The sequence below is a fragment of the Nicotiana sylvestris genome, chromosome 12 (assembly GCF_000393655.2).
Source record: "Nicotiana sylvestris chromosome 12, ASM39365v2, whole genome shotgun sequence".
Taxonomy (NCBI): Eukaryota; Viridiplantae; Streptophyta; class Magnoliopsida; order Solanales; family Solanaceae; genus Nicotiana; species Nicotiana sylvestris.
The window spans coordinates 150,659,896-150,683,459 of NC_091068.1; the positions used below are offsets into that span (position 1 = coordinate 150,659,896).

The 23,564-nt window shown below is 42.5% G+C and overlaps 1 protein-coding gene across 1 annotated transcript; it reads left to right on the plus strand.

The window, feature by feature from the left end:
* The first annotated feature begins 393 nt into the window (after nt 1–393).
* Nucleotides 394–14,517, plus strand: LOC138883940 (MAR-binding filament-like protein 1-1). The gene is made up of 6 exons (XM_070164663.1): nt 394–690; nt 1,149–1,339; nt 1,702–1,886; nt 2,892–3,340; nt 3,495–3,665; nt 14,248–14,517. Exons 1-6 carry the CDS (start codon nt 394–396, stop codon nt 14,515–14,517), a joined length of 1,563 nt encoding a protein of 520 aa, XP_070020764.1.
* Nucleotides 14,518–23,564: the final 9,047 nt, after the last annotated feature.

Consider the following 23,564-nt stretch of genomic DNA (forward strand, 5'->3'; position numbering starts at 1 on the left):
ATTTTTGGCCAATACCGATGAAGATAAAGACCGTGGGTGGATGAGCCGCTTCGTTTGAGTCAGAACTTCGGACCTCATCCTTGTCGAGAAGACGTCGTTCCCTAAGTAATGGAATATGAGGCGTAAGTGTTGTTACACCGAGCATGTTTTATCATCTGAATGTCCTCTTTTCCTCTTTCGAACTAACTCCTTTGTTGTTTGAATTGATTTTTCTCTGGTTGCTTAGCCACCATGTGGTTCCCCGGCGTGGTCAACGATCTCCCGGGCTGGGTTACACTTTTGGACTCTGCTTTTTCATATGACAAGCGCGTTTGGCGTGATCTGGCCAAAACTCGATGGGAGGCCAACAATCATTGTACGCCCTTACCATTATCACTTCCAAATCCCTTATGAATGGATTTCTTGGTGGTATGTTTGACATTTTACGCCTGTGCAGGCCTGGGGGAAGCCGTTTTAATGAGATGGCCTCCTCTTGGCGAAGAGGAGACCCCAAGGCTCTCTAAAGATAGAAAGAGAAAGAAGGAGATGCTGGCGGAGTCCCCAAAACCAAAGAGAGCCAAAGCTCAAAAACCAAGGGCCGATGCTACGGTCCTAACTTCGGCAGCTGCTGAGAATCTTCGCGCTGAAGACAAAGATGATGACGGTTACCCATTGGTACAAAGGGCAAAACGAAGCATCGATGCTTCGAAGGTTGTCGGGCAGAAGACTGCCGAGTCAGAGGTGGCCGATGCGGTCCCACCTCGTATTGAGGAGACCCTCGAGGAGGGTTTGGATGCAATCCCTGATCCGACCATTGAACATGATATAATCAGGCCCTTCGAGGGCGAGAGAAGCCGTCGGAGGATCCCTCGAGGGCGAGAGAAGCCTCGATAGAGGTTGATGTCATAGGCGGTCTTCAATCAGGCCCGTCGTTTTCCCCAAGGCAAACACGGGATGCCCAAAGTAGGGAGATTCACGATGTGGGGACATCCTAGGGAGTGGATGAGATCTTTGGAGATTTTTTTGCCGGTGTTAAAGAGGACGCTGATATCGATGCTCCAGTTGTTCTCGAGGAGGCTGCGAAGCTCTAAAAATAGGTGATTTTGACATAATCTTTGCTCCTTGAGTTTTGATCCTTGTTTTTCTAACTTCTTTCCTTCGTGCTATAGGTCACGATGATGTATGACCAAGACTTCTCCAAGTTAAGAGCTGAATTGACTCATAGTGAGGAGGAGTTAGAGAAGCTTGCCATGGAGTTGAAAGAGCTAAAAACTCTATACGCCCAAAAGGAAGAGGAACTGAACAGCCATCGAGCAAGCTCGGAGAAGTGCTCCAAGAGCGGGCCAACTTCATTGAGCAGGTAGTTCGGTATTCATGAGCTTGCTTGCTGTTTTCATAACTTGGTGTTTAATATCTTCGCTTGGCATTTATAGATCGAGCGAAAGGATGCCCTAGCGGAGCAGCTTCGGGAAGAGATTGCGGCCAAAGATGTCGAGATACTTAAGCTGAAGCGGTGCAAGGATAGCACAGCCTTGGAAAAGGATACTCTCCGAGGGGAGCTGGCCTCGACCCAGGGCCTTCTTCAAGGGCTAAGGAGGAGGGTCACAAATTCCAAGTGCTTCATTCCGAGTCGACTGCTGCGTTATCCAAGGCTAAGTTTGAAGCTGATGCACTCTTATCCTCATATCGGGATGACGCTACTGTAGCAAATGCTTGAGTTAGGGAGATATCTAAAGAGGCCGAGCTTAAACTGGCTAGCACCCTTGCACATGCTTGGTTAAAGGCTCAGAGAAAGGCCTTCGAGGAAGTGCATGCCAAGGGTTTTGACCTCTCCGCCGAGATCGAAGAAGAGAAGGCCTTGGAAGAGGAGTCAACAACTCTGACCTCTTCGGACGAGGGCTCTACGAGTGTCTCGGGGAGTAGCGAAGATGAAGACTAAGCCACTTTTGTTCTTTGTACTTCTTCTTCTTTTGTACATGGACTCCGCGTGGGAGTTTTGTAAATGCGCCTTTGTAAATATGAATGCAAAGGATTTTCTCGTTTAATGTCTTCAAAGTTTTCCCTTTCAGTGTTTATGCCAAGTCAAGCTTCGAACTTTTAATTTAACTTCTTCGAGCTCAGTCTCGGAGTAATAGAGACCCTTTAGATCGGGTTGTTCTAGTTTCGATTGCATACCTTCCCTATGTCGGCTTGGTAAGGGTTCAATTTGACTCCTAGATGCCTCGAACATGGGGTTGTAACGTTATTTCTATGACATTACAGTGAAGTGACCGAAATGACCCCGTCAGTACATTTCCCAAAAAGTCATAATTGCATCGTGCGAGCTGATTGGCTATCAAAGTTAATGAATAGTCGTCGCTCTTCTTATATATACTTGCTTTCCTTTCTTTGAAGGTTTTTCCTCTTTGTGAAACTACCTTTCTCTGTGGAGTTCCTTTTTTGCGCTAGTTCTAGTGCCGCATCAGATCAAAGTTTTCGCCTGAGTTTTCATCTTCCCTTTCTTATGTTAAAGGATGTCTAATTACACTACGACGTCGATCCATCATGCCCTTTATCTCCAGTGATAAGGAGGACAAGGATCGAGGATGGATGAGTCGGTTTGTTCGAGTGAGGACTATTGATATTATTCCTACGGAGTTCCTGTCGTTTCCCGAGAAATGGAATTTCAAGCATAAGTGATACACTAAATTCCATTATTTTTGTTCTCAGTGGAGCTAGACTCCGTAAGGGCGTTTTATTTCCTTTTCCGCAGCGATCCCGTGGATGCCAAATGAGGTCCCCGATCCTGCGGGCTGGGCCTGAAAACTGGTGGCCTCTTCGACTTATGATGAGCGCGATTGGCGAGATTTGTCGAAGGGAAAATAGGAGGCTAAGAACCATGGTATGTGCTATGTAGTCCTTCTCTTGAGGAGTACTTTCCCTTTCGTACACTAATTTCCTTGTTGGCGGCATCGGTGAGTTTTCTGAGGTGAGACTGTCCCCTTTCGAGGAGGAGGAAGGACCTTCGATTTCTGAGGCAAGGAAGGATAACAAAAGGAAAAGGTCCTCGAAGGACGAGGATTCCCATAGCAAAGCAGGATCCGCCCGAGGGTGCGAGGAGGAAGTTGCCGCTGACGAAGACCTCATTTTTATCGGTCGTTCTGTGGACATCAATGCACCTAGAGAGGATGACTCTATATTGATGGCCAGAACTAGTAGGCCTTCCAAGATTGTTGAGCCTGCTGAGCTTGAGGCCCATAGTCTCGAGGGAGAAATTCCTCAAGCGAGGAAAGGTGAAGGCCCTTCAGTACCTGATTTTGCACCTGGTTTTCAGACGTCGGGATGGGCTTCGACGTATCTCTGCCCAATCGGAGCGCCTCGGGTGGCTCTACCGGGGCCAATGAGACTGAGCTGGTAGATGCGAAGTCGACCTTTAAGGAAGCTCAGCGGCTCTGCTCTATGGTGAGTTTTGAGTTTATTATCACTTTTCCAACTTCATACTCTCTCCTTTTTAACTGAACTTTTCTTTCTCGTAGGCCTTCGATAAGCTCAAGTCTGGGCTGCTTTGCTGTGAGGCTAAGTTGCATAAAGCCTTGAATGGGGAGAAATCCCTCAGGCTTCTATGTGATAAGAAAACAAGAGAGCCGATACATCTTCGATCGGAGTTGGACCGAAGTCGTAATTACGAAGGCAACCTCGAGAAACAGGTAACTTCTATTTTGAGGGAATACAGGCTCCTTCCTCCATCTTCAGAAACTAACATTTCGGTATCCCAGTTTCAGAGAAAGACAGAGACGCTGGAATGCCTTCGGGGCGAAACCAACTGTCACGGCCCAAAATCCACTAAGGGTCGTGATAACGCCGGACACTGTTGTCAGGCAAGCCAACCAAAATACTTAATTTAATTCTAATCTTAATAATTTTGAAAACTAAAACTTTCCTTCAATTCAGCTAGTAAAAGATAATCTTTGCAAAAAAATAAAAAGAATGTTTAGAAGTAAATACAGAATACCCCATAACTATCTCAGAACTCGGTGTCACAAGTGCATGAGCAATTTCTAGGAAATAATGCAATACAACAACCATCCGGAATACAAAGTTGGACAGAAAGTAAGTTCAGTAATCTGAAAGAGACTCTGTTGGTTGCGGGTCGTCTCGAGGAGTGCAGCTCACCTAAGTCTCCATATCAACCATGCTGCTACGCCCACTAGGCCACTAGAGATGCATGTGCCTGTGCAACAAAAATGCAGAGCAAGTGTAGTATGAGTACGAAAACAATGTGTACCCAATGAGTATCCCGTATAATCTCAAAGAATTAGAAACGAGAGGTTGACTTCGACACTTACTAGTGGTCAAATAATAATATTTGTAAAAATGGGAGGAGATCATGGATTTTATAAAGCAATTATAAACTCATAAAGCCGGATAGCAGGTAAACAACTTCTCAAATAATAATGGATTTCCAAAGATTTACTTTTCATCATCTTTTATCAATTTATCTTCGGCCAGGAAAGGCAGATATCAACATTTATAAATCTCAGGCAAACAATACAAGCATGCGCATATCATGTCGAGGTCGTACGGCCCGATCCAACATAAATGTAAAATGTGCACTACCGAGGGTCGAACGGCGCGAACCATAGATGCATCTATTACCCCTCTCGCGAATTATACATGCGACGCGGTCAACATAAATAAACAAACACCCCGCTCGCGAATCATACATGTGATGCGGGCACACATAGATACACACATTCGAACAACCAATTAAGAATTTATCGGGGAATATTTATCCAAATAAAAGCCAATTCTCTTTTAACGATTTAAGAAAATGAAGTTTAATCCTATTAGAAATTCATTTACCAATTAGATAGGTTTTAAGCAATTCAACTGTCAATAAGATTACAATTATTCCAAGTATAGCATGCTTTTGGGTCCTAGACTACCCGGACTTACACATAATAGTAGCTACGTACGGACTCTCGTTACCTCGTGCATATGTATCCCCCACAAATAGGAGCACATTACCAATTATTTCACCTATGGGAACAATTCCCTCTTACAAGGTTAGAAAGGAGACTCACCTCACTCCGAAGATCCATAACCGACATTCCACGCTCTTTCGAAGACTCGAATCGATGCACGATGCTCCAAAACTAGCCAATAATGATGTGAATCCATTAATATATGTTCAATTACTCATTACAATACAACTTATAACAATTCCTAACCCCGATCAAAAAGTTGACAAAATTTCCCTCAGGACCAGATGCTCAGATTCCGAAGTTTTTCGAAGATAAAGTTTACCCATGAACTCACAAACTCAAATATATGATTTTCTCTTAATTTCATGTCCAAAATCGTGGTCAAAATTCAAGAATATTAAATTTCTAGGTCTTCTTCAAAAACCCCAAATTTTCACTAATTTTCATGTAAAAATCCATACACAATCAATGTATTTAACTCCTAATAAATGGGGATAACTTACCTTGCCATTGAATGATGAAACCTCCTCTTGAAATCCTCCAAAAATCGCCCAAGCCAAGAGAAAAATGAAAAAAATGGGCAAAATCTAGTCTTAAAACAACTCATTGCCCTTCTTCGCGAACGCGGAAATGTCCTCGCGTTCGCGAAGCACAACCAGCTTCAGCCCCAAAATTTCTTCATTGTGTTCGCGACCTAACGCTCGCGTTCGCGAAGGCCAGCTTCCCGGACCCTATGCGTTCGCGTAGGCCAACGGCCTCAGGCCTCGCTCCTCTCTTTCCTTCTACATGCTCGCGATCTCCCATACGCATTCGCGTAGTCAACTCAGCCCACTCCTTCGCATTCGCAAAGACCAAATTAGGCAACCTCCCACTTTCCTCTTCGTGAACGCGGGACTCCCTTCGCGTTCGAGAAGAAGGAAACCAGTTACCAGCAATTAGCAGCAGTTTTTTATCCAAATTCGATCCGAAACCACCCTGAAAAACACCCGAGGCCCCCGGGACCCCGTCCAATCACATAAACCAGTCCCATAACTTAAAACGGACCTGCTCGAGGCCTCAAATCACATCAAACAACATAAAAATCATGAATCACCCTCCAATTCAAGCTTAATGAACTTTAGAATTTCAAACTTCTACATTCGATGTCGAAACCTATCAAATCACGTCCGATTGACCTCAAATTTTGCACACGAGTCATATTCGACATTACAAACCTACTTTATCTTCCGGAATCGGAATCGAAATCCGACCCTGATATCAAAAAGTCCACTTCTGGTCAAACTCCTCAAAAACCTTCAAATTTTTATGTTTAGCCAAATGACTCCAAAATGACCTACGAACCTTCGAATTCACTTTCGATCGCACTCCCAACTCCAGAATAACCATACAGAGCTACTCCCAGACTCGGAATCCCAAACGGACATTGATAACACTGAAATGCACTTCAACCCAAACTTATGAAATTTCTTCCAAAATGCTAACTTCCACAATAGGCGCTAAAACGCACCCGGGTCATCCAAAACCTGATCCGGGCATACGCCCTAGTCCGAAATCATCATACGAACCTACTGGAACCTTCATATCCCGGTTCCGAGGTTGTTTACTCTGAAATCCAATCCTAGTCAATTCTTTCAAAATAAAGCTTCCAAAATGAGAATTCCATTTCCAAATCAACTCTGAATTCCCCGAAATTCAATTATGACCATGCGTACAAGTCATAATACCTGAAGTGAAGCTGCTCATGGCCCCAAACTGCTGAATAACGCACTAGAGCTCAAAACGACTGGTCGGGTCGTTACATTCTCTCCTACTTAAACATACGTTCGTCCTCGAATGTGCTGAGAACTACACTGAAGTAGTCTGAAATCACTCGTTAACACCTCGTGCACCTACCCGTGCTACTACAACTCAGTTGAGCACGTTAGCTTGATCAATTTTGGAGATATTCCCTTTTATTCAAGCAAATAAGCCTTAGAGCCAAATTCCAACATCCGAAAGTTTATGCCAGGCCTGTTTCCAACATACGCTCACCATATCAATAACTACACACAGCACCAAAACATGACTGCATACCTTAGTCGAATTCGCACCTTGCACCACTTTACTCACAGGACGACAATAACATTCTCTGATTAAATTAGTTGAAATTCCACGAATCTAATGCTCCCAATGCACCTCATGATATATATATATATATAAGTCTTGCTCTAACTCTTACAATACCGCCACGATGGAAGAGATGTGTAGAAATCAATAACCAACTACTGAATCAATAAATCATTGGGTCTATACTGCTGACAAGAACCATCACCTCATTCTGAACCAAATAATGGTCTTAGCTCCTTAATATACTTCATATAATCAGATTGCAGTGATCCTAAATCCAATGAACTCGTCTCACCCAGTACGAACTGCTTAGGCAATAGCCCATCCCGGACATGATCAAAAGTCTCATATGATGCCACAATGTGACAATAGGCTACCAATTCGAGCGTGATACAAAGGAAAACGAACTCTAAAAAGGAAATCCAATTGCCCCGCTCGCAAATCATACATGCGACGCGGTCAACATAATTAAACAAACACCCCGCCCGTGAATCATACCTGCGACGCGGGCATATAGCTAATATGAGTTTTCCTCAGAAAAAAATAGGAAACAAAACACATAAAAATAGATATAGGGAACTGTACTCAACATCACATTGTTGCAGCGCGCAACCCAATCCAAATAACATACCCATGGCGGCGTGCCACCCGATCCACACATAAAATTCACATAAGGAGATACACACAGAGCTAGATTGCTCATTACATCAAAATACCGAATATCGGTCACCAGCACGTCAAGTGCATAATACCCTCCCTGGGGAGACATATAGCGCTATAAGCTACAAACTCAAGCACCACTGAGGTGCGATATACGATCTGAATCTCAAGAGCCATTCTGCTCATATAACATCATCTTTACGCAGAACCTCAACACATAAGAAATTCACCAAGCCGTCTCTTGACTCACATGGCGCAATACATCATTACATGAAATAGCTGACGACGAAATAACACCCCGACTACTCTTCCATAAGGAGCACATGGATGAAATGAACACATCTGGCCTAATATAGAGCCCATTCACATTTAAATCCATCCACAGACCTCAAGCTGATTCTGATCGCACTGAACCAGGATAATAACCTTTCAAAGGTCCATAATCACTCCCTTTTTCTCATAACACACAAGAACAACCATCATAACTGGAGTAATCCTCCACAGTCCGCAACTCAATAAACTGTGTGCCCTCCAGGCATCAATTCTTAATTTAACGACATCATTACAATCTTCATACTTGATTTAACTCTTCAATCAATCAAGTGGATACATGCCACACTAATACAACCTTCCCGTGGGGCACGCTCCCACAACCTTCCGTAATAGATAATAGGTATGTACATCCAAACCATCGGCCGCACTAACGCTGAAAAGAGATCAAGAATCCTTAACCAGGATGCAAAGCCTTTTTCAGAAAACACCAATCTCAGGTGATGCTGAAGACAATACCAACTTACCTTAAACATCGAAACTCCTTTCCTGCTTATTCGAGCTCGTGACATCTTTGTCAACACCGAATTGCAACCTTGATCCTCACTTCAAATTACATACCACTCACTGCACCCAATATGCCAATATACGATAGAAAACACGTTTTTCATCATAACTTCGGAACCACTAATAGATTAACACTTCATCATATAAAAACTTTTCACTTAACTCACTTTAGGAGAACCATAGCAACACACAGGTGAATTCTCATAACCGTGGAATATGCAAATCTCTAAGTAGTGGTCTAAGCCACCATAGCCCTTCCGGGATCCGCCTACACATAACAGGCCATAATAGTAGAATACTTCTGAATAACATCAATTACCGCAGCCAACCGGCCTCACACGTACCGTCACGAATCACTTGCATAACTTGGTCCCGCTGCAGCAACTGATCACTACCACCAATATGCCAATTCAACAATGGCTAATCAATTTATCTTCTTCCAATTTATCCTTGATTGCCTTAGAGATAATAATAACTTCATTCAACACATAACATACCCCATCCACACTCATCCCGAAGGACCTTGAATCACGAGACCACGCTATCTCCAATCCCACGAACCGTTTCATACCTCCCTTGTGCGCAATTAGCATCCTCAACCAGTATGCCCATTCTGATAATCCCTCTACGCATCCGAAGTCTTTTCTCATTTTCCTCCCAAATGCTACATTGCGAGTCAAAACATCATAGAACATTCTGGGCCTCTTCTCATAAGCTGCTACGAAAGCTTGATTCTTAACCGTACTTATAGGCTCGAAATCATTAGGCACCACACTTTAACCTTTGAATCCACTAGGACCGTTGTTGAGAGCCACACGCTCTAACTTGGTGCCGAATATAATAAACTCCATGAATCTTCTAGCACATGAATACCCTCTCGATAAAGCACCCGGCAGAATCATTTTCCTTGAGACCCACATCTATACAAGGCATAAATCCTGAATCCTTCCCCGAGTCTGAACATGAGCTAATAAGGCCAATGATAGCACACATTTAATAATTTCTTTGCTCAAATTACCACTTATGTTCGTTTTCTGCAGCTATAATAACCCATCAATATGCTAATAACAGAAACCTCGCAAGTAGTTAGCCATGCAACCCAATCCTAAGCGGTGGAACTCTCCCACTTAGCTTGAATCCACTATTACACAAATTTGGAATTCACCAGGATTCTTTATCTCTTATTGACATAACATTGTGCAATCAACCGCAAAAATTCTCAGAATCTTTTTGTAAAACCCTCTTTTCATACTCTGAATCCATAACCATATTCGCACGACCGATCTCTTTGTTGTATAACCAATAGAATTCTTCGCAGAAGCTTCGCCAATCCATGCGACCGCCGAGCTGCTCACTGGAGATAACCCACCTATGGAATTTATGTGCCGACGTCCTCCAACGTTGCTACACGAGGTACAATCACTACGACATCAATAACCCATCCTGAGTCCAAGCTCACTCTCTAGCTGCACAAGTCCATTCACCCCTTATGGACATCAATTAAATGTGCGGCAACATCCTTCGAATTCAAAGTTACGTTGTATCCTTCTTCATTTCAAGTAGCTCTTTTCTGTTATATCAAATCTCTTACCGCATAATAGCTCATACTTCAAATTAGATACGTAGACCCCAATCATCAATCACTAAAATTCCCAAGTTGTTCCAAACTCTCCTTAAGGTGCCTAGTCATCCTAACACAAAGCCCATATGCAACTCCGCCACTCTCCCATTTTGGCGGAACTCACCCCTCTAATCGACCACTCCACCTTTGCTTCTTATACCTGGACTTCTAGAAATTTTAACCACCGTCTGACACTCCCCACATGTCCTTCCTCATCCTTCGTTGCTCAGTTGTTGCCTTAAAAAAATCTATCTTCGTAGCACTTAAACCCACAAATCGCTACTAACTTTAAACCTTTTCGGAGATCATCTTTCTCGAACCGTCGACATTAGAAACACTGATTCAATCCTGAACCACCGCACCCCACGATATGGAACCGTCGTTTCTCCGATATTATTTCAGAATATCCTACCCCAAGAGAGAATTGCAAAAGACCATAACACTGGCGAACTTAACACATACAACTGAGGACGACACTACATCGCAGATTAAAATTCCACCACGCTCGAAAATACCAAGTCTCGTTACTCCATCACCCCAAATCTAGACATTCATAGGCCAATTGCTTTTCCTTCATCGAAAATGAGATATCCGATCTCTGAATCGTGCACTAAGTAGACTTCCTTTCGAATCATTCACTGCCCCAACACATAGGCAAGTATCCTACCATCAGGTCAATACTGTGTGATAACCAATCGTGAGCATCATAGCAATCTGTGCATAGCCTCAAAGCTCTCAGGAATACTGTTACTGAGCCGAAATGACAAGATATCCTTCCGCAAGGCAACGACAATAGCTCAATCAACTATTTAGGGAGAACCATCCCGCACCACATTGGTAGTACCATTACAATTCTTCAATTCTCAATTTATAGAGAGCAGTTCGCGTCGCATAAGATCAAATAGGAAGGAAATAAAGGCATAAGCCGCAAAAGAATCAAATCGCACGATGAGGAATCAAGAAGGGAAGTGCTCCTAACAGCCCCGTAGCCTCTCGAAGATAAGTACAGACATCTCTGTACCGATCCGCAAGACTCTACTAGACTCGCTCAAGACTCGTGAGACCTAAGGGAACCTAATGTACTGATACCATGTTGTCACGACCCAATATCCACTAAGGGTCGTGATGGCGCCGGACACTACTGTCAGGCAAGCCAACCAAAATACTTAATTTAATTCTTATCTTAATAATTTTGAAAACTAAAATTTTCCTTCAATCAGCTAGTAAATGATAATATTTGCAAAAAAAAGAATGTTTAGAAGTAAATAAGGAATACCCCATAATCATCCCAAAACCTAGTGTCACAAGTGCATGAGCAATTTCTAAGAAATAATGTAATACAACAACTGTCCGGAATACAAAGTTGGACAGAAAGTAAGTACAGTAATCTGAAAGAGACTCTGTTGGCTGCGGGTCGTCTCGAGGAGTGCAACTCACCTAAGTCTTCGTATCAACCATGCTGCTACGCCCACTAGGCCACTAGAGATGCATGTGCTTGTGGAACAAAAATGCACAGCAAGTGTAGTATGAGTACGAAAACAACGTGTACCCAATGAGTATCCTGTCTAATCTCGAAGAAGTAGAGATGAGAGGTCGACTTCGACACTTACTAGTGGTCCAATAATAATATTTGTAAAAATGGGAGGAGATCATTGATTTTATAAAGAAATTATAACCTCATAAATCCAGATAGCAGGTAAACAACTTTTCAAATAATAATGGATTTCCAAAGATTTACTTTTCATCATCTTTTATCAATTTATCTCCGGCCAGGAAAGGCAAATATCAACATTTATAAATCTCAGGCAAACAATACAAGCATGTGCATATCATGTCGAGGTCGTACGGCCTGATCCAACATAAATGTAAAATGTGCACTGCCGATGGTCGAACGACGCGAACTATAGATGCATCTATTACCCCGCTCGCGAATCATACATGCGACGTGGTCAACATAAATAAACAAACACCCCACTCGCGAATCATACATGCGACGCAGGCACACATAAATACACACATTCGAACAACCAATTAAGAATTTATCAGGGAATATTTATCCAAATAAAAGCCAATAATCTTTTAACGATATAAGAAAATGAAGTCTAATTCTTTTAGAAATTCATTTACCAATTCGATAGGATTTATGCAATTCAACTGTCAATAAGATTACAATTATTCCAAGTATAGCATGTTTTTGGGTCCTAGACTACCCGGACTTACACATAATAGTATTTACGCATGGACTCTAGTCACCTCGTGCATACGTAGACCCCACCAATAGGAACACATAACCAATTATTTCACCGATGGGGATAATTCCCTCTTACAAAGTTAGAAAGGAGACTCACCTCGCTCCGAAGGTCCATAACCGGCATTCCACGCTCTTCCGGAGACTCGAATTGATGCACAATGCTCCAAAACTAGCCAATAATTATGAAAATCCATTAATATATGTTCAATTACTCATTACAATCCAATTTATAACAATTCCTAACCCCGATCGAAAAGTTGACAAAATTGCCCACGGGCTCACGGGCCCGGATTCCAAAAGTTTTTCGAAGATAAAGTTTACCCATGAACTCACGAACTCAAATATATGATTTTCTCTTAATTTCATGTCTAAAATCGTGGTCAAAATTCAAGAATATCAAATTTCTAGGTCTTCCTCAAAAACCCCAAATTTCCACTAATTTCCATGTAAAAATCCATACATAATCAATGTATTTAACTCCTGATAGGTGGGAATAACTTACCTTGACATTGAATGATGAAACCCCCTCTTGAAATCCTCCAAGAATCGCCCAAGCCAACAGAAAAATAAAAGAAATGGGCCAAATCCCGTCTTAAAACAACTCACTGCCCAGCACTGCCCTTCTTCGCGAACGCGGAAATGTCCTCGCGTTCACGAAGCACAACCTGCTTCAGCCCCAAAATTTCTTCATCGTGTTCGCGAACTGATGCTCGCGTTTGCGAAGGCCAGCTCCCCGGACCCTATGCGTTCGATTTCCAAGCCTCGCGCTCGCGTTGGCCAACGGCCTCAGGCCCCGCTCCGCTCTTTCCTTCTACGCGCTCACGATCTCCCATACACGTTCGCGTAGTCTACTTAGCCCACCCCTTCGCGTTCGCGAAGGCCAAATCATGTAGCCTCCCACTTTCCTCTTCACGAACGCGGGACTCCATTCGCCTTCGCTAAGAAGGAAACCAGATACTAGCAATCAGCAACACCTCCATCTGAAACACACCCGAGGCTCCCAAGACTCCGTCCAACCACACAAACCAGTCCCATAACTTAACACGGACCTGCTTGAGGCCTCAAATCACATCAAACAACATCGAAATCACGAATAACTCTCCAATTCAAGCTTAATGAACTTTAGAATTTCAAACTTCTACATTCGATGTCAAAACCTATCAAATCACGTCCCATTGACCTCAAATTTTGCACATAAGTCATATTTGATATTACGGACCTACTCCAACTTCCGGAATCAAAATCTGACCCCGATATCAAAAAGTTCACTTCCGGGCAAACTCCTCAAAAACCTTCAAATTTCTATCTTTAGCCAAATGACTCCAAAAGGGCCTACGGACCTCCGAATTCACTTCCAATCGCGCTCCCAACTCCAGAATCACCATACGCTACTCTGAGACTCAGAATCCTAAATGGACATCGATAACACTAAAATGCACTTTAACCTAAACTTATGCAATTTCATCCAAAATGCTAACTTCCACAATAGGCACCAAAACGCTCCTAGGTCATCCAAAACCCGATCCGGGCATACGCCCAAGTTTGAAATTATCATACGAACCTACTGGAACCTTCAGATCCCGATTATGAGGTTGTTTACTCTGAAATCCAATCTTAGTCAATTCTTTAACTTAAAGTTCCGAAATGAGAATTCCCTTTCCAAATCAACTCCGAATTCCTTGGAATTAAATTTCGACCATGTGTTCAAGTTATAATACCTAAAGTGAAGTTGCTCATGGCCCCAAATTATTGAACGATGCACTAGAGCTTAAAACGACCGGTCGGGTTGTTACACCAACCATGTCAATTCATAATGCAACAACTTGAAGGCACAGATAGATGTTCATGTTGCGGACAAAAGGAACGCTTTGGATAAGGCCTCCACCCTCGAGATACAGCTTAGTAAAGCTCCGGAAGGTGACTCAATCCAGATGAGCAGGATTGCTAAGCTTGAAATAGAACTTTTGAAGATAAAGGCCGAAGTTGTAGACGCTCGAGCCGAAGCTGAAGAGGTTCGAGCAAAAGCCGATAAGAAGGTGGTCATCTATCTGAAATATGATGTTATAGCTAGACGCCAAGTTCCTCATTTCCGATGCTGAAGACAACGAGGAGGAGGCCTGTAAGGAAGCTGGTCCAGATGGATCCAATGGTGACATAGTCCCCGAGGGGGGAAAGGCTAAGTTCCCGAGGGTAGACTAGATTTTTCTTTCTTGTTCCTTGTATAGGGCTCCATGCGGGAGTGTTGTAAATGTATCTTTGTACCATTAGTTATAATAAAAAGGAACCCTTTGGTTTTCCATTCATATGAATTTCCACTTGCTTGTGTCTTTGTTTATATTTTGAGTGTTGATGCTTGTCGATAATTAGTCTGATATGCTGGAATTTTAAGATAGGAACCCTTTGGTTGTGCTTGATGAGTAATTGATACTAGTTGACAATTCAGGGCTAGGTGCTCGAATCAAGTTTTGACTCAGGCTCATTGACCCTTAGGTTTTCAACATATTGGCCCTTAGGCTCTTATGTTGGCCCTTAGTGTCTTACACATTGGCCCTTATGCACTTTGTAGATTGGGTCGATGCGACCTCTAATATGGCTATAGTTTTCCCCATTTCGGCTGAAGACTTTTGAAGTTTTGATTATGCCTTAGCATGTTTTGTGTTCGTCCGACTCTTCAACGACTCAAATAAGAACCTCGATTATTAGTCAATATGTGATGATAATTGAGTACATCGGGAGTTTCTCTTGAAGGCTGATTTTTCGAATCCTTTTGTTGAAGGCTGATTGTCTCGAAGCCTTGTCATTATTTGGAGTTGACATGATCGAAGATCCTTTGCTTATGCCGGGGGTAGCCTGATTAACCGGTTATTTTCGAAGTATTTGAAGGCCTTTAATTTTATGGCGGTGGTCGGACGTTGCCGAGACGCGTTAATTTGGCCAGAGCCTTTTGATATGATCATAGTCGATAGTCCCTGTGTGAGATGACCTCGGCGTCTATATTGAGGGTATGCCTTTTTAGGTGTCTTACAAGTTCGATATATAGCCTTGGTCATAATATCGGGGTTATGCCTTTTTAAGGTCTTATAAGTTTTGGCATGCCTCGTTGAGGTCTTACAGATTGGGGTTGCCTCACTGAGGGCTTACGAGCTCAAAATTGCCTGATGACGGTCTTCGAGTGTTGGAGAGTTTTTTGGCCCTCGAGTTGTCTTGTGAGAAAGTAGTGAATTTCTTTGAGGCACAAAGTGTTTTGATAAGCAAAGGGGCTTCCTCAATTACTTGATATATGCATACATGTTTTTTGCCTTTGGAGGCTCGATTATTCTATATGGACATGGTTCGTTTGGCCGTTTGGGTCAATACAACATTCTCCTATCTAGGTCCTCCTAGGCATAGTTCGGTTTCTTCCAAGGGGTGGCCTCCTAGGGTGATGCCCCCAGTATTTGAGGTTGATCGAAGAGAAGCCTTGAATACTTGATCAGTTCTCCTTAGGTAGCATATGGATGTTGCCTCAATAAAAACCTCGCCGGTAAAACCCGTTCGGGATAAAATCTGGTCTAAGGGAAAAAGAGCGCAACACATGCTTTAAAACCCAAGGTCTTTGAGTTGGAGGGCACTTTGATTCCTTTCAATCGAATACCTACAGTAAGTTAGTATAAAACATAAATGAAAAGGGAGAAGGTCGTACCTTAGCATTGATAGCGTTAGAGCCTCAATCCATTTTAATTACTTGCTTAGATGACGCGGCACGGTCCTTTATTTACTCATTTGGGTGGAGCCGAGAATGTAGGTTGTGGTTGCTATTTGGCCATTTGCTTGTCTTTTGGCTTCTTTTATGTTGAGGGCATTGATGCCGGTGCTACATCATATACCGCGAACATCTCTCTTGCTGCGTGTTGCTCCCCGTATACTGCTTTTACTTCATCCTTGGTTGGAAACTTTATCATTTGATGAAGGGTTGATGGCACTGCTCTCATAATGTGTATCCACGACCTTCCAAGTAAGGCATTGTACCTCATGTCACCTTCGATGACATAAAACTTGGTATCTTGGATTGTACCGACCACGTCGACCGGGAGGATGACCTCTCCTTTTGTTGTCTCGCTCGCCATGTTAAATCCATTGATGACTCGAGATGCGAGTACAATCTGATCGAGTTGTCCGAGCTGCTCTACCACCCTTGACCTGATTATGTTGGCCGAGCTACCTGGGTAAACGAGTACGCATTTAATTTGAAACTTATCAAATGAAAAGAAATTACTAGTGTGTCATAATGAGGCTAAGACAAGGTCTCAATATCCTCTTCGCTGAATGTGAGAGCATCCTCTTGTATGTAACTCCCAGTTCGCTTTTCCCTAGTGATGGATATTTTCAATCACTTGACAACGGGCCCATGTGGGGCGTCGACCCCTCCAATGAACATGTGGATGACGTGCCGTGGTTCTTCTGGTTTGTTTTTCCTATTCGCCTCTCTTTCCCGAAATTGGTTTTTGGCTCGGTCGATGAGGAACTCTCAAAGGTACACTTCGCTGATCAGTCGGGCTACCTTTTCTCGAAGCTGTCTCCAATCTTCGGTCCTATGATCATGGGTGCCGTGATATTTGCATACCAAGTTAGGGTTACTCTGTGAAGGGTTTGACAGTATGGGTTTTGGCCATCTGGTATCTTTGATTTTACCTATGACTGATACAATATCCGAGATATCGATGTTGAAGTTATACTCGGATGGCCGGGGTGCCTCTACTGGCCTAGTATGCCTATCGAACCCAGCTTTACTCATGAGTCCCCGGGAACTTCGACCTCGATCTATCCTTTGATCACCTCGAGTTATATTACGCCTTGGGGCGTTTTTTTGATCTTCTACGTATGGCCGGTATCTTTCCTTGTTTGGCCTTGATTCCCTTTCTTTAAACCTTTATTCCTTCATTAAGATCCTGCTAGGATATACTGAGCGCGAGGTGGATCTTAATTGGTCGTTTTCGACCTTGATCTTCGATTGATATCTATTGTGCACATCCGCCCGGGTTGCAGCGGGATATTCGATCAAATTTTGTTTTAGCTGTTTCGAGGCTACCGAGCTTCGTTCGTTCAAACCTTGAGCGAAGGACTGTACTTCCTAGTCATTGGAGACTGGTGGTAATTCCATTCGTTCCATCTGAAAGCGAGATACAAATTCCCATAGCATCTCATTTTCTCTCTGTTTGATTTTGACGACATTGGACTTTTTGGTGGCTACTTTGATGGCACCAGCGTGTGCCCTTACAAAAGAGTATGCCAACATGACAAATGAATCTATTGAATTTGGGGGTAGGTTATTATACCACATCATAGCCCCCTTTGACAGTGTTTCTCCAATTTTCTTCAACAAGACAGACTCAATTTCGTCATCCTTCAAGTCGTTCCCTTTTACCGCACAATTGTAAGCGGTAACATTCTCATTAGGGTCTGTGGTTCTGTTATATTTCGGGACATCGGGCATTCTGAATTTCTTCAGGATGGGCTTCAGAGCCACACTTGGTGGGAATGGTTTCTGTATAAACTTCTTTGAATCTACACCCTCAAAATTGGCGGTGCACTCGGGATCTTATCGACCCTCAAATTATAAGTCTCTACCTTTTTATCGTTAGCCTCTATCTTTTTTTCTCCAGATTCAATCATTTTAGTGAGGTCCTCGAGCATCTTCATAGTAGTGGGGTCCGTTGCTGACCTGTTATTACTCGATCTCTCTGGTGTCTGCTCAACTCGAGGAGCCGTTTCTGGTGTTGTTGTGCTTGGAGTTTTTTGTTGACTTTGTAGCTGAGCAATAGCCACTTGTTGTGCTTGCAACATTTCGAAAATGACTTGGAGGCTGACTCCTCTTTCTTCCATCCCTCGTGCTTCTTGGTCTCCAACTTGGGCTTCCCTACATCCTTTCCTTACGGGGTCTGCGCCTGCTTCCTTGTTTAGAATGTTGTGGGAGCTGATATCAACTAGCTCCATGTTTGGTACTCGCTCAGGGTTTACAGGTGGTATACCCAGCCCTATGTCGTTGTTTTCCCCAAGTCCTTCACTGTCATGAAAAGGTGCATTTTGTGTGCTAGACATGATTAAGCCTGAAATCAAAGAATCTTTGATAAGAAAAAGTGTGAAGGGTAATGCGTGTTATCAGAAAACTACCACCAAAACAATCACTATTATTTTTAGCCCCACGGTGGGCGCCAAACTATTTACCTTAAAAATGGTATTTACAATTATATTTGATTTGTCTTTCTAAAAATACGTGATTTATCTTAATACTAGTTGTTAGGAGAATAATGCTTACTGTAAATGAGCAATAAATGATAAGCAAACCCGTGTGGTCACAAGGTTGAGGGCCTCGAGCTCAGCGATATGGGACCTCAAGGGTAGCCTTTAAAGGTTGATGATGAGCAATGAATAAAGAACAATAAATGAAAAAATGATGAACAATAATCGAATTCAATAAATGAGGAGCAATAAAGCTGTAGAGTAATTGTTGAGCACGTTTAGGCAAGAAAAGCAGAGAATGTTCTATTGTATTCGATATTATGTGTGTTACAAAATGACAATGGTCCCCTTTATATAGAAGGGAGGAATCCCAAGATAGTACATGTCTAAGTACGGATTTGTACTAATATTGCAGACCTGGTCAGCTCTAACCACATGTATTTGTGAATTTTTCCGCCTTTCCATGACGATCATCGATTGTACTGCTCGGAGGTCAACCATAGTGAGCCTTCGATGTGCTCCCTCGAGGGACACACCTCAGGGTCGCACCTCATGCTCTGCTTCGGGCTTCTTCAAGGTTAGGCGTGGAGTGGCATAGTAGCCGCAAGGTTGAACTCCCAAATTTTTGCCGTATACACTCACCATCGCGCACTCAAGTTTCCATGCCCTCTCCAAACCTTGCCCACCAATTGCTAGTGAAGTTAACTTCATTTAATTTTTTATTGTGGAAGACACAATTTATGCCAATGGTGTATGGATGCGGCCTTAACCATCATATTGATGGTAGTGAGCCGACTCCCACAAAATTTCTTGCGTAGAATCAGTTAAACCCAGAGTATAAAGCCTGGGTACGAGAGGATCAACTTGTGCTCAGTTGGATAGTCGCATCTGTCTCAGAGAGCATCTTGGCGCAACTAGTTGGAGCATCAACTGCTCGTGATTCTTGGGAGAAGCTTGTTGCTGCATATGCTTCAGGATCCAAGCCTTTGATTCGTGAACTGAAGATGAAGTTGCATACTTTGCATCGTGAGAATGCAAGTATTGAGTCATATGTTCAAAAAGCGAAGGGAATTGCTAATAAACTAGCTGCATTGCAGCATCCAGTTCCTAATGACAACTTAGTTGAATTTGTTCTTACTAGGTTGGGTCATATTTACCGTCAATTTATTAGGTCGCTTGAATCGCGGTAAGAAGATATTACCTTTGATGCTATAATTGGTCTTCTTCTTAAAGACGAACGACAATTAAAAAGAGATGAAATAATTAATGTTATTGCACCTATGATTCAGTTTACTCACATCTCAATCTCATCTAATCGAGGACGTGGTAGAGGCCGTGGGATTCGTGGTCGTGGACGCTCCTCAAGCCATGGATCTGCACAGACAAACTCAACTTGGAACTTTCAGACTTCTAACCAGACTACAAAACCAACACAATATATCTCATATTTCTCTGAAATTATTTGTCATAATTGTGAAGGAAAGGGACGCCTTGCGCGCGTCTGTCCATCACCTCGAGCTAACAATGGCAACATGGTATGTAACTGACCTGTTTCCAACCTTACTACTTCTCAAAACCCTCCTACTACACAAAATTGGTTGATGGATAGTAGCACCACACATCATCTCACTGCAGATCTTAATAATCTAGGTATTCACTCGGAGTACCAAGGTCCTGAAGAAGTCATTAGGTAATGGTTCTAAGTTACCGATCTCTCATGTTGGTAAAAGTTCTATATTACATGTTCCTAATGCCATACAAAATTTGTTATTTATTACCTCCTTTGCTAAATCTAATCAAGTGTCTATTGAATTATTTCCTAACTATATTTTGATTAAGGACCTGGCAACAAGGGACATCTGCCACAATGGGCCGGCTGAAGGAGGCCTGTACGTATTCTCTTTCTGTGCAAAAACTAGCTTCCTATGCAGCGTCATTATGAGTTTGGCATGCTCGTCTGGCTCATGCATCCTATCCCACCGTTCGTCATACATTGTCGTCTAGTGCCTTGTAGCTGTTCATCAAATAAAAATCCTAGTTTATGTTCTACATGTGCTATTAGTAAGAGTCACAAACTTCCATTTAGTGAGACTAGTTTTCAAGCCACCGGGCCACTAGATTTAGTTTGCTCAGATGCTTGGGCCCTGCTCCAATTATTTCTAATGATGGTTATAAATATTATGTGAACGTTTTTGATCATTTTAGTAAATATACATGGATTTACTTTTTGCGGCGTAAATCTGAAGTTCTCTCTGTCTTTATTCAGTTTTGTACTATAGTTGAAAAATATTTTGGTCGTCCTATAAAATATTTTCAAGCAGATTGGGAGGAGAATTTCAAGCCCTTACCACTTATTTAAGGGACAATGGAACGTTCTTCTTGTCCATATACACCTGACCAAAATGGATGTGCTGAAAGAAAACGCAGGCACATAGTTGAGACTGATCGTGCTCTTCTCCACCATGCCAATGTTGCATCTAAGTTTTGGACTAACGCATTTGAGACTGCTGTATATACTATAAATAGATTACGCGCTCGCATATTAAATAATTTATGCCCATTTCGTGTGTTATTTCATACTAATCCAGATTACTCTGTCTTACGTATTTTTGGTTTCTTATGCTTTCAATGGTTTCGGCCTTACACAAAGGACAAGCTCTCTCCATGATCTAAGCTTTGTGTATTTTTGGGATGTAGTAAGCTGCACAAGGGGTACAAATGCTTTGATATAGACTCATCAAATTTTTTTGTTTCCCGTCATGTAATTTTTGATGAGTCTAACTTTCCATTTGCTTCACAGGATGTTGTGGTGCCTACTTCATCAACCAATGGAACTCGAACCCCATTAGTTGTCAATGTACCACTTCAACAGCCCATACCACCTTCACCAGCTTCGCCTTTGGAGCAATCCAACACCTTGATGGGTCATTCTTCACCAACCTCATCTACATGCCCAACACCTTTGCCTGATGTTACTGCTCCAGATGGACACTTACATTGGCTACTTGTTCCTCTCCTGTTGGTATCCCTTTGTGTGTGGATTCTCCACAAGATATTTCTCTTGATACGCTGCCTTGTCATCATGATGACTCATCTTCCGTAGTTAAACCTGTACATATGGTTACTCGAGCAAAAATAGGCTCGTTGAAACCTAAACAGCCTTTTTCCTTAATGACAACTACTTTACCTTCCACTGAGCCCTCTTGCTACTCATATGCTCCTACAGATTCAAATTGGCGGAGACCATGACTGATGAATATAATGCATTGATTCAAAGTGGGACTTGGCAGCTTGTCCCGCCTTCTCCTTCACGAAATGTCATTGATGCCGTTGGGTCTATAAAACAAAGCTGAAAGTGGATGGTTCACTTGATCGCTACAAAGCGAGGCTTGTTGCTAAAGGCTATCATCAACGTCATGGAGTTGATTATAATGATACGTTTAGTCCAGTTGTTAAGCCTACAACTATCCGATTGCTCCTTTCCCTAACTGTGATTTATCATTGGTATGCTACTCAGTTGGATATCTCTAATGCTTTTATTCATGGTCATCTAGATGAGGTGGTTTACATGTCCCAACCTCCGGGCTTTGTTGATCTGACACGACTACCATGTTTGCCTGTTAAAACGCTCTCTTTATGGCCTAAAACAGGGTCCTAGAATGTGGAATCGATGTCTAACTGATGCCTTGACTTCCTTTCGTTTCTTAAGTTCCAAAACTGATAGCTCTCTGTATTATAAGTCTACTGCTGGACAGAAAATTTTCTGCCTTATCTATGTGGATGATATCCTAGTCTTGGACTCTAATCCTACTCTTGTTAAGACACTAGTTGCTCAATTACGTGATCGTTTTGTAGTGAAAGACTTGGGCAGACCTTCATATTTCTTGGGAATTAAGGCACACTGGGTGAAGGATGGTCTTCATTTGTCTCAGGGTAAATATGTTGCTGACCTTCTCAAACGAGCTCAAATGGACTCCTGCAGTAGCTTGTCTACACCAACTTCCGCTACAAACAAACTCTCAACTACAGATGGTGCTCAGCTTTTTGATGTTACATTATACCGCAGTGTTGTTGGTGCACTACAGTATCTAACATTTACGCGTCCGGACATAGCTTATGCGGCGAACAAGGTGTCTCAGTTCATGCATAATCCTTTGGATACATTGGGTTGCTGTTAAATGCGTTCTACGGTATATTAAGGCGACACCATCATATGGTTTATGTTGCGGAAGCCAAATGTATATAGTGTGAATAAGTCACAACTACTATACCAAAAATTATGACAGCCACCAAATAATAAATAAGACAATAAAGCAACAATAAAGGGAACACCAGAATTTACGAGGTTCGGCTAATTTTGCCTACTCCTCGGACACAACCAATATTTTATTTCACTCCAAAAATACAAGTGAAATAATACTAAAGAGAGAAGATACAAATGCCTTAAACAGATGAGAAGGCAAATGAGAGGTGTGTTTAAATCCTAAACATTAAGCCTTCTTTTATAGGGGGAAAATTTCCCAACCAAATGGCTAACCCACCGATGTGGGACTTTGCCAAATTCAACAAATCTCCACCTTGGCAAAATTCCACATCTTCAATCTTCTCTCAATAACAAATTTTGGTTGTGTCTTCATCTTCAATCTTCAGTGTTCAACAATGTTGATCAAATCCAAACAATGTTGAAACTTGACCGCAGTCACCACTTTTGTCAGCATATCAGCAGGATTCTCTGTAGTATGAATTTTCTTCATCGTGACTCCACCTTCTTCTATGATTTCTCGTACAAAATGATACCGAACATCAATGTGCTTCGTCCTTGCATGATAAACTTGGTTCTTCGCTAATTGAATAGCACTTTGACTATCACAAAAAATTGTGATACCTTTTTGTTCAACACCAAGCTCCTTTAGCAATCCTTGAAGCC